We start from the raw sequence: 12,752 nt of genomic DNA on the forward strand, positions 1-12,752 counted from the left end.
CACCAGCATGACATCCTTGTTACAGGACATGATGCTGGTAAAAATGTGTTTGCTTTATTTACAAAGGTTTGTCATAGTTTCTGGAGTTTCCGGTTTTTTTTAGTTTTTTCTTAGTAACTACATTTTGTTATAATCCTGCTGTGTGCTGACATTCAATGAAGCATTTGTATAAGTAATACTAGCCAGAATATCCACACAGGAATATTTTAATCATTAAATCTAAAAAATAAAAAATAAAATGCATACACACACCTACACCTTGCCTGGCCAGTACTTTACAACAACTATTGACTAAACAAACTCGTCTTGCTACTTAGGTTAAACACAGTCTTATAGAGCCTAAGAGAAGGGGGGAAAAAACAAAACAGACACACAAGTACATGCATACACACAAAGAAACAGAGCGAGCCAGCTGACAGGTTCAAAGTATGCAGAAAGCCCGCAGTGTAACAGGACAAGCAGAGGGAATGGCTGGCTGTAATGAGCTCTTTGTTTTCTTTTATGTGTCATTCCAACCGAGGGCTGGGGGTTGGGTTTGGATCAATTGTTCCAATTTGGAATCATTTCAGACTGACAAAAACACCTGGACTGACTTGTATGTTCAAGCATTTCTATCAGAGGACAATGTGGAACTCTTGAGAAAGTAGGATACTGGATTTTATTCAGCACAGTTTACCAGTAGACTGCCTATAGCCTACTGGTATAGTCCATAGTCCCTGCTCATAGTCTACTTCTTTATGTCATTGAAGATAACCAATATTGCTCAAACACTGTACACGAACTGCTATTGTGAAAGAAGAAACAGCGCTCTATGAGTGAGCTTTGTACAGAGCACAGAGCAGTCAGCCTTATCTACTAAAAGCCATCCTGGTGAGCTCATTCTGTCAATTTTAGCAGTATGCATCTGCCTCAGCTGTAAGATGGTATATAGATGGAAATTGGCTTCAAATAGAAAGAAATTAGAAGCAGCACTTTATATGGTGCTCAGATGAAGTGAATGAGGCAGGCAAGGAAAAGGCAAATGGGAAAAGGCCGGGGGTGATGAGATAAAGAGGATGAATAAAGTGCAAGAGAAGACCTTTAGGGAAACAGGCGCATGATGTCATTTGTTGCTCATTTTCTTTTTTCAGGTTATTCTTACATGTTGTGAATGTCAATGAGGCTCGAAGCCTGTTTTGTCAGATTTCATACTGAATTGAGATTAAATGCAGCTGAAAACAAACCGAGCAACACGTCTGCTGTGAGATAATGATGTCTTCCTCCATGCGTGTTTGATAGAAGCACAGTCTGAGGGAAAACATGGGAATGTGGAGGGGAAGACGGCGCTTAATCATCTGCAGCCACAGAAAGCTTGGAATGCCTGAAGAGTTTCCTCTCTCCGTTTCACCCTTTAAGATTCACAATTTCAAAATTTTCATGAATTTTTAGACTTTTCTGCACCTTCTCTCCCATATGGAAAAGATATATATTAATCTTATAAAGTCTGTATCTGTCTCGTGTGGAACTTGTATGAAAAGCATACAAGAGTGAAAACAGACATAAGATCCCTTGAAAAATTATATAAATGAAACTTGTATGTTTTGGATACTTCCTAAAACAATATATGAAAGTAATAAGAAAGTGGCCACTTTCATGAGTAAATCATATAAGCCTTATATGATTCACTATATGAAGCAAGCCAAATCTGATGCAAGTCTTTTATAAGTTTTCTCTATTTCTTTTCCATATGGGCTGTTTCTTTTGCTGAATCCGAGGTAACATCAAGAACCAACCACATGTAATAGTTCACTCTGAAAACAACATGTCCTTCACTTTTTTCTTTTTGCAATATTAGACAAAAGACAGCATGATATTGAGGGCATTCAGGGAGCCGAGGACAGGGGATATTACAACCTATTTAGAGCTTAACCCTCTTTAGTTCTGATGGAGGACTGTGGTTAACACTATGAATGTAACTAAAGCCATTTTCTGAAGAACTATAAGCCTTTAAGGGTATAGCTGCAGGAGGTGGTAGGAGTGCATCTTACACTGGTACACTGAAAAAAAAAAAACTCCACATACACACAGTGCATGTATGGAAACATAGCTGGAGGAAAAGTCAGATGCAGGTGCACGGGAAGAGTTTTTTTCTGCTTTGTAACAAGAACGCCTGCTGCTAACAGCTGGCACTGATTGTGTTGTTTTACAGAGATTTCGTCAGGTAAACCCCTATTCAACAATTACACACAGAGGCCTCACTGTGAGGGGTGTCCTGACTTTGATGTCTCTCTGCTTTTCCCCTTGCTTGGTGGAAAACCAGGAAGAATAAAGACAGAGAAGTGAAGTGCCACTAAAGGGTTCCAAGCAAAGGAAACCAGAAGCAGATGTTTTAATGAAGCATTGCTGGAAAGAACAAAACAAAGACAGTATAAGAAATGGCAAAGAAGGGAAAATGGTCATATAAATGTATTAAATCTGTAACCACTGTAGTTCAGGGGTAACCGATCTAAAAATCTTGGGCTAAAGCCCACCAATAACACACGATTCACTGTGGGACGTTTCTGTATGACTTTTAAACGTGAATACATGTCAATCCTAAGTGTAGCATATAGGACATGATGCATTGGTGCTGTAATGCTTTAATATGAGCTGTGTTAAGTGAGGAAAAGTAAAAATGTTAGGCAATTTTTAATACCCTGACTGAAGAGTGGCGATTAAGGCTTACAGATTTCAATCACTAGAGAGGTTTCTGTTGCTCTTTAAGCAACACTGTTTGGCTTCCAGTTATTACATGTGCGTGAAAATGCATCACAGCACTATAGGCTTATCTGCCTCACATTGTTAATAAAGCAGCTCTCACTGAGATCAAAATGTGGCTTTATATTGGTCACAGTGTCAAACTATCTCCTGGAAGTAGACACGGAATATGAGGCCTCACTCACACAGGTCTAAAGTCCTGCCAGCGACCATCTGGCAGCCACCGGCTAAAAGAGAAAAATGTGTATGCTCTGACCGGTTATGAGTGGTTGTTGGAGGAAGTCAGCAGCCAATCGTGTGAAATTGGTTACAAAGAGGTTTACATTGCCGAATTATTTTCACCTGACAAGAGACAGCAAGCTAGACCCCTCTGCTTAGTTCACATAAGCTTTCTCTCAGGAAATCATATGTATTAATACTATGTCACTGTAAATTTGTGTTTGCGTTTCCATGTCTTACAAACATGATGGTCACTGTTTCACTTCACATGTTTTTAGTTATTTAGTAATTTTCTTATTCTCTAAACTGAGATATTTAATTATATAGCGAGCTCTGTGACTAGTAACACAACCTTGACATAAATAGGTGGCATGCTCCTTTATGTCTAGACAAAAGTAAATGAGTGTAAACAAATCAGTACGGAGCCTTGTGGTCTCAACCACCTTAACCTGGCCCCTTAGAGACCTGGCTGTGATTAATAACCCATGCAGCTAACCGAAGATATGCAAAACACCAGAAAACACACAACAGCATGCACTTATACTGCAAGTACAAAGCTCTGTGGTAAGTGGTGAGCTGTGCACGCTAACTAGTACAGTTTCCATGCAGTGTGGCCAATCAAAACTATAACCTGAGTGACTGGGACAGCACGGGCTGTGTTAGGGGAAGCCAAGATGGCCACTGTTCAAAAGTAAGGGGAGTTTTTAAAAAAAATAAAGGGGGGGGGGGGGGGGGGGGGGGGTCAAGTCACCAAAGTTTATGACAGGGATTTTCCAAGTGCCGTCAGCGGCCGAGAAAAGATTGCGGCTGGATGCTTGACATAGGAAATACACAAGCAAATACAAAAAGAAGAATTAAGTGAAGCAGGGAAAAGTAATTACCCTGTGGAGGGATATGAGTGTGTGCTGTTTATGTGTGTTTGACTTTGCATGTCTGTCTGCAGTTTTCAGTTATGATCATCCAATCTGCTTCCCTTCACCCTAAGGTTGGTTTGAATGTCCAAAACTGTCCCCAAGCCTGCAAAACGTGGACAGCGGACACACACACACACACGAGTGCACACGGACACACACAACCTCAAACAACAATACACACAGGAGGCTCCAGGCTCACAAACCAAGCCAGGCAGTTTGACTTTCTTTGGGGAGATGCTGGACTTGCTCCACCCTGCTGTCCAGTGCCAACCAAGCAATTCTAGGCCAGCCTCTGTGCCAGACTGGACTCTTACATCAGAAACACAGCAATGCAACATCATCACTGAACACTACAAGGAAACTCTACCTCTATCCGCATTATATATTTGAATGCATATGAATCAATTAGCGGTGATCTGTGGCATGCATGCGGTGGTTTGGGGACATATTTTGGTAAGAATTTGTGGTGTAAAGTTATTTTGTATACAGAATATTGTTTGGATCTGGTGGGGTTTTTTATGTAATCTCTTAAAAGCTGTAATTTATATTGGTTAAGATGTTACTGGAAGCTTTTATTTCTGTAAGCACCTCATAACAAAAAAAGGGATACATTTTTATGTCCACTGTGGCACAAATAAAATATAAAAATACATCATTTGTAATATGAAAGTTGTTTCAACAATCTACATACCTACATATCTTTGCGCATCAGTAAATACTTATTATTTGGCTTTTGGGGTTTTTTTCTAGCAAAGAAGATTTCTTCTTCCAAAACTGATCTCGCCAAGGGAACAAAGGGTGCAGCCAGGCCTTTCATTGGCCTGGTGCAGCCAGGCCAATGAAAGGCTGAGTTGAGCACCCAGCTGGCAAGAAAGGCAGATTGGCTTCCCCTCCTTCAGCCTCCAACCTCTTCTCCTTATCCTCTCATACTTCTTTCCACTACTCCTTCAACCACTCAAGGCCTGACTGTAAGCCTGCAGCCTGCTTTCACTCCCCAGTTCACTCAACTACACATGCTAAATGCATCTTTTTTATAGTCACTGCCATCCCCGTGTGAAAAAGGGGGTCATTGTGCTACACAAGGATACTATAAAACATTCCTTTCCATTTTCTCTCCCCCTTCTGTACATATGTGAAATACATGCTGAATCATATGATGCAAAACATACAGCCCCTCTCAGATCCTCTCTGGCTTCCCTCTCACAATGCTCACTCCACTGATCACTAGTTTGTTACAGTATTTAAAGATGCTGAGCAATATTTGCGACAGCCAAACAGGCAACACACTTAACTCTGATTTCACGGGGAGGATCTTGTGTGTATGCATTTCACATTATGGTGTTTCAGGTGACAAATATATTAGAATTATATCCAGAAATGCACGCAGACAGACACTGATGACATAATCAGATTTTTTGCCCTCAGGAATGGTTTTTCTATATGACTGTTTTTTTGTCTTCTCCTACACATGTTTTAATACGTATTTGCAATGACAAAAGTTTTGCTATTACATTGGTGCTCAAACTTGCTAATACTCAGTTATTCAAGTGCATTTGATTAGCAGCATCTTGTTGTCATTTACCCTCTTAATTCCTCTGGATTCCAAAGGGTGCGTTTAGTTTTTCACAGGACTGCACAGAGTCAAAGGAAAACTTTTTTCACATGACTGTATATCTACCACAGGTTTCTTAATACGACTGGTTGCCTGTGTAAAATTTAGCACCATCCTAATGCAGATTTTAAAAAAGGTATTAACCTATTCATTTCTATAATAGAGAGTTTAAGAAATGCAATTACTTTAAAATGGTTAGTTTGTGATAATCCCTGCACATAAAGCATGCAGTACTTATAAATAGGACAGATACAGTGGGTGAAGTTTTCTTAGGTTTGTCCTTTGCTATCCCTGCTATCCCACACGGATCTCTTGACCCAACATCAGGCATTCTCACTTTCTTCCCAGTAACGATCACTAGAGTTCGTCAGCGGTTCTGAACCAGGATAGGTAGTCCCTGAATGTGGGTTGTTGTGGGTTCAGGAAAGATTACTGGAAAGATTTTTCTGGTAACAGGTTGTTGTGTTGTTGCATTCCTGCACCTTATCAAGTTAGCACGTCAACTGAGCTTGTGTTTATATAGCCATTTGCTGGCTGTCAAAGTTGAGCATTAGTAGTTATGGCAACCACTGGATCTGTCCAGGGAACACTGGTGGCAGCAAAGTAAGGGACATCATAACCTGGACTTGCCAAAATGTTTGTGGGTTGATGAACTCGGTGAAAACCCTCCATCCCCTTTGCATCTCATGTATGGGCGTCAAACATGCACAAGCGTTGCTGGCAAACACCAACTTCTGAAAACAATGCTATACAGGTAGAATCCCTGAGCAGCGTTTGCAAGTGTTGGTGATCTCAAAGATTGATCCCCACTATTTTGACACCAAGGCAAAACCCAGCAATAAACCCAGCTAGCACTTGCATGGGCAAATGTAAGAAAATCCTGCCTGGTATAGCGCAAGGGGCAATTTTAAAGTGGTGATGGGGGACTCCGTATTCTTGAAATGATTTATCTCAGACAGACATGGTGGTAGCGGCGCTTCCGTGACTGGTCATGCCAGAAGGCGCTTTCCCCATAGTGATATATCTCACTCAGTTTTCAGAGAACCTGGGTTACGCTAGAAACAAAACATTTCGTCAGACTTTCCTTCAGATTAATTCATGGAAACAATGTATGAAGACACTAACCATTTTTTGGGCAGCACAAGAATCATTGCACTTTCTCTAATGAACTGACCTCTAAAAACTTTGAGTGGGTGAGATGTGTGGGTGGGGCTGGGCTGGGGAGCAAAACCTGAGTAGGGACACTTTCCTGCTACCGCTAAAAAATGTGAGTTTTATCAGTTAATCCCCATCAGTAGGTTTACCATACATAAACCAAATGACCTCCAAGAGTCCCCATATTTTTGTGTAGCTTTTTTTCATTTTTACTGTATTAAATTCGATTTTCTGTACTCGCTGTAAAAACAAATTAGAAAACTCAAAGTCAAAATGTAAAAGAAATGTGTCAGTCTAAGTCAGGATGAATGATTAAATGTTTGAGGGTATACTGCTGAGCTCATATTTGTTCAATCAAGTTCAAAAATGAAAAGCAGCCGAAGGGGTGGGGGGGAGGGGTAACCTGCCAATCTTCCCTGCTTTTGCCATTATCTTTCACTCGGTCATATCCTCAAAAGATCTGGTTGTTATATTTGTGAGAAGAGAAGAGAAGAGAAGAGAAGAGAAGAGAAGAGAAGAGAAGAGAAGAGAAGAGAAGAGAAGAGAAGAGAAGAGAAGAGAAGAGAAGAGAAGACAATGACCTGGCCAGTCGGCATTATCTCACAATACAACAATGGATCAAATAGTGGACGTTTACACCTACTTCTAAAAGCACTCCAACTTTAAGGTATAAGAGTGGGCATCAAGCATGTCTCTCTTTGTGTGCGAGCCTGGGTGTGTGTTTCTGTTACACAACGGGAGAGTTCTTCCCATCTGTGCCTCTTTCCAGCCCCCGCATCCCTGACCAATGAAGCGAGAAACGACAGCTCTGCCTTGCACTCTGCCTCCCTCAGTCTTCCTCACAACACCATCCCGCTCTTCATTATAATCAGCCGGCCACTAAAAACACATTCACTTCCTTTACTATCCCTTTACCTGCCTGTCAAAAAAAACAAAAACAAAACATACACACTAAGGGCCCAAACATGATGCAACATTCACTGTTATCAACATCATATGTATCTGCCCTCAGCTTAAACCCCAACTAGAAAACAAGACATCCCCGCAGGGTGTCTAACCATCATTTTTTATCTTTTGCTCAAATTCCAGATTATCCCACTAAATGTATCACCCCCATCCTGCATTTCCATCCCTGCTTTTCCGGCTCGCCTAATTTCCCGCAGGGCTCATTGTTGTGGAAAAGATGCTAAAACAAAGAGGGCAGACAGTGGAGTGATAATCCTAAACATACCAGCTGGAGATAACATAGCCATTTGCTGTGGACTAGCTATCTGGGTTTTGCTGCTAAATGAAAACATCTTAACATCTTAATTGCTAGAGCCAATAGCTTAGCATTGCTCTAAACTGCTACTTGCTATTTTAAAACAAAAAGTATTTTCCTTTCACTACAAGTATTTCTGGCGTGGTTGTTGAAACAGGATGCAATCACGCACCTTGACGATCGCATCCGGCCTGGAAAAGCATTTTAGCTGATCCCACCAGGACCACTGTGTCAGTGGTTCAATTCAAATAAATGAATTATAGATGCAAAGAGGCCTGTTCAACATTCAGGATATTAAGACAAATAGCAGTACTGGTATACACACAATAATGCTTTCGAGAATGAAGGTAGACAGAAATGTTACTTAGATTAGCTACATTTTTGCGTACTTGTACAGCTGTTAACACTGTTCCTAAACTTTCCTTGCTTTCACACTTTCTCTTTAACTTTCAATTCTTCTGGTCCCCCTGTATAATACTGCTTGTGTTTCTTTCCCTTTTTACCATCTATCAGACTACCTCCTCCTGTCTTTCCAGTTCATCCTGGCACTGGAGCACGTGTGTGATGCCAGCATCCTGCTGCCTGTCTGGTCAAGCAGGATGCCAGTCCTAAATCTGTTACAAGTGAGTGCTAAAACACTCCTCACTTCCATTGCAGAAAACCAGTGAGACAACACTCCAAAATGAGCGGACGTGCAGCTAACCACACCTTGGTAAACAACAATCTATATCTGAAAAATATACATATATATCAAATATTTGAACTACCCAAGCAGTGTTTGGCTTTTCCTTCTTGTGACCTGGCCCAGCCTCTGAAATGGAAACTTTACTGCGCAATTACAGTAAACTGTGCCCTCCTAATGTGCTTTTCCTCAAAGCAACACACTTCACTCCTGCTGGGCTTCAGCATGACAGCTCAGTAAGCCAGTACCCATGATTTCAGCTCCAGGCTGCACATCTCTCTGCTAGCGGTTTCTATTACAGGTGCCATAGCTGGAAGGCTGCACTTTAGCTGTTAGGTATATGGCAGATAATTGTAGATAATTGTTTGGAAAGATAAGACTGGATTTCTTTTGTTCTGCCGGTGAAGAGTTTCAGGCTGTGGTTCAGGGACAGTTTTCGAAATTCTGAAAGAAAGAAAGACAGGCAGGAAGACAGACAGTTGTTCGAATTCCATACTAACAGCCGCAAGAGTTATCTGGGAAAGGCTAGACCTGCCGTTTCAACGCAGACTGACCACATTTACTGTTCACCCAGCCGACACACATTCCAGAAATAAGCAGAGGTGGATCTTTCATCTTTCTCCCACGCAAGGCTGTCCAGAGGACACACAGTCCAGAGTGTTTGCATGCACGCACAAAATTGTGCTAACAGTATCTCTCACGAAAACGTTTGGCTGCTTTGTGGCTTGAAGAGGAAATACAAATTACATGAAGAAGGGTCTAAAAATGCATAAGAAAAATGAAAACATACCAACATAATTCCAGCATGACTAAATAATACTCATTCACTCAAGCTTTCACTCTTTTCCCCCCTCCCTCCTCACAGAAAGATGTCCTACAATGTCCTTCGCCCTCCAGCCCACCTGACCGCTAACAAAACATATATTACAGACAGCAGCCACCACTCACCTATGTGATCTCCATGGAAACTGTTGTCATGGGATGTTCTACAGTGAGGCATGAGGTCATGATGGGCAGCAGGTGGCCAGATTTGACCAGTCTTGCGAACACTCACAATAGTAGCCTCAGACATGACCACATGGCCTCCCTGCTGCCGGTGGTGACGCTTCTGGGACTGTGGCGTTGGAGGGCTGCTGCTGTCGAAGGAGTGCTGAGAGTTCTGGGAGTTCTGAGAGGGTGAACGGCTCTTCTCTCTAAAGGGACGGCGGAAAGCAGTGGTAGGGCTGGGGGAGACGTGGCTGGACTGACCTGAGGAGAAGTCCTCCTCACTGGATGTCAGGTTCTCGTTGGAGCTGCAGTCCGGTGTATAACCGCCACCTCCACCTACATCCTCAAAGCTACCTGGGGAATAGGAGCGACGAGGCCAGGTCAGAAGGTGATCATCACATCCACCATGTTCTCTCATTGTGACTCCACTGCTGCTACTTCCACCACCCCCTCGTCCATCTCCACTGCCACCTTCACCCATCATCACCCCACCAACATAGACGCTGGAGTAGGCTTGGAACTCAGAGGGCTGCCAAGGAGGGGGAGGTGGTTTTCCCCCATTGGCCCTTCCTGAATGCCGTTGATTGGGTTCCCCATCTTCATACTCTGCATCATAACCACAGGTGCTTTCAGTGGACCTTCCTCGATAGACTGGCCTGGCACGGAGCTCCCCTGCCACCGTAGCCAGATTACCTGGAAGGGAGTGAAGGGATCTCTTTCGCTCCATCTGCATGGCCTGGCTGCCTAGTGAGCTGATCTTGTCAGAGACGTCACGGTCATTGACCCTGACTAAACCCCTGTCATGGTGGAACTCCATGTTGGTATATAGCGGTGGTGGTGGCAGCGGCTGCTTCTCCTGGCCCTTAGCTACATCACCTGCTGAGTGCGAGTTTGCCCGTTTGATCCTCTCAAAGTTGGATCTAAGAGCTGCCACACCAAGTCCCATTCCAAGCTTGTCCTTGGGGTCAGTGGGAAGGTCCTTGTCAGGGGGTGGAAGGGTGGGCCTGCGGGGTGACACAGTAACACCACCTCTCTGCTTTGATGGCGACAGGCCATCGAGGTTGTCGCAGGAAGTTGACTCTGCTTGCTGAGGTACATCAAAGGCTGACTCCAGGCCATCACCGTGGGAGGCTGACTTCCTGGCAGGTGGAGGTCTGGGTTTGGACCTGCCAGATCCATCTCCTAGAGGCTGAAAACGGCTCCTATCCCCACTACCACCACCACCACCACCATATCCTCCACCACCTCCTCCTATGCCAACTACACCAGTCTCCTGCATGTGTGGCTGCTGGGATTGGATTTCAGCACCCTGTGTGGCTGCAGGGTCCATCCCCTCATTCAAAGGTGTCTTTCTGAAGCCCCACCGCTGTTTGTCATAGCTCTTTCTCTCTTTGGCCAGGAGGGTCTGGAGGTAGATCATGCGGAAGCGCTCCTTGTTCACCTCCTGCTCCAGGCGTCTAATGGATGCTTTGCACTTTTCCAGCTCCTGCTCGATGCCCCCGACAGACCGCAGCTCCATCTTGGGGGGCTCTGACTCTGGGAACTGCGCCTTCCACGCCTCAATGAATCCCACCGGCTCCACCATATTATGTGGAGATTTTTAGGGTGGGGGGGTTGTGACCAGCTCTGGTTCACAAACAGAGGGCGGGGGGTGATGTCAAGTGTGCACTGTTTTACCCTCCTTTGTTTTTATTCCGATCACCACAGATTCCTTATCGACAACAATGGCCACTTCCAGTAGCAGTGACAATGGTTAAAGGTAACCCGTTCACAAGCACACAGTCTAATTGCACACACTTGTCTTAGGTTGCGCAGTCGCAACAATACATCCCATTCTGAACAAGAGAAACCGGCTGTTCAGTTACAGAAAAACTAGGGAATGTGCGAGATATAGAGATGAATAAAAATCTGTAATCGAGTTCATAATTCTTGTGCATTATTCCAGAAAAGGCCACTTTTGAATCGTTTTTTCTCCCCTAAATCAGCGTCGAAACAATGACAGTATGTCTTCGCTGGGTGACACTGGTGGTCTGTTTCCCACGGAGAAAAAAAAAGAAAGAAAGTGTTTTAATCCTGCTTGGTTTACTCACTCGCTGTCTGTGTTTACCATCCCAGGTTTGTGCGCGGTTCATTCACTCTTTCCCATTCATATGGCTGTAATCCCAGGTGCTGCTGCTGGTCCTGACCAAGCGCCTTTGTACCATCAGCGCTGAAGGAGAATGGATAAAAAGCGCAAAATGCAAGCCACGACAACATCTGTTTAATAGGGGAAGGGATCAAGCGGTGGATCCGGTATTAATTATATTGCTCGTTTCGTTATCCCATTTTTCCACAGCACCTATGTGGTATTTTTTTATCAGTTCCCTTCCAGATTTATCCCGTTTCTTCGGCCGTGAAAGTGCCGCTGTGCGCGCTCCCATCTCAGGCCAGTAGCACTGGAGGGCTGCAAGAATGGGAGGGACCAGAGCCACAGTGAGTCTGCTGGTTAAAGAGACAGAGCTGGGGTACACATATTTGGTTTTCATTGAGCTTTAATTGTCTTTTAAATAAAATGTATCCGTCCAAGCAAGTTCAAATACACTACTGTAGTTTGTCATAAATTAATGGCTCTTAGTAAAATCTGAACTCATATCCCATCTAATACATCAGGAAACACAGGGTACCACTACTGCTAGTGTTCTCGCTGCTTTATACATTTTTATTAAGAGCAGTTAATATAGATTAAGAATTATTACAGCTTCTGGGTTCATTTGAATTTTACCTGTGTAGCAGGTGTTATTGATCGTGTAGGTGTACTGCTATCTATAACCTAACACTGCCACCCAGTGGAGTAACGTACATACGGCGAACGTGTAATGTAATTCCGTAGCTGACTTTTTTCTTAACCACAAAGTTCAGGTCAGCTCAATTTAATTTATATATCCACAAATCACAACAGTAGTGGGTCTGACCCTACAGTAATACAGAGACCCCCTATGAGCAAGCACTTACTTGGAAGTGGGAAGGAAAAACTCCCTTTTAACAGGAAGAAACTCCCGTAGTGCACAGTGAAAATGTGAGCTCAGGAAGTAGAGCAGCCCATCATCTAATTTGAAGGTTGGTGGTTGGATACCTGGTTCCTCCAGTCTGAATGCCAAATACGGTTGGGCAACATGCTAACCCAATGTTGCTTTCAAGTGCATCAGT

At 43.5% G+C, this 12,752-nt stretch overlaps 1 protein-coding gene across 1 annotated transcript in view; it reads right to left on the reverse strand.

Moving 5' to 3' along the window:
* bcr (BCR activator of RhoGEF and GTPase) overlaps positions 1-11,991 on the reverse strand; it is a 94,876-nt gene extending 82,885 nt beyond the window's left edge. Inside the window, exon 1 of the mRNA XM_085413730.1 lies at positions 9,528-11,991. Coding sequence (XP_085269856.1) covers positions 9,528-11,151 — 1,624 coding nt within the window. The 5' untranslated portion in view covers positions 11,152-11,991. The remainder of the gene's footprint in view (positions 1-9,527) is intronic.
* Between the last annotated feature and the right edge of the window lie 761 nt (positions 11,992-12,752).

The sequence above is a fragment of the Rhamphochromis longiceps genome, linkage group LG7, assembly GCF_057381845.1.
Source record: "Rhamphochromis longiceps isolate RC_006_pf linkage group LG7, R_longiceps_female_GT1.1, whole genome shotgun sequence".
Lineage (NCBI taxonomy): Eukaryota > Metazoa > Chordata > Actinopteri > Cichliformes > Cichlidae > Rhamphochromis > Rhamphochromis longiceps.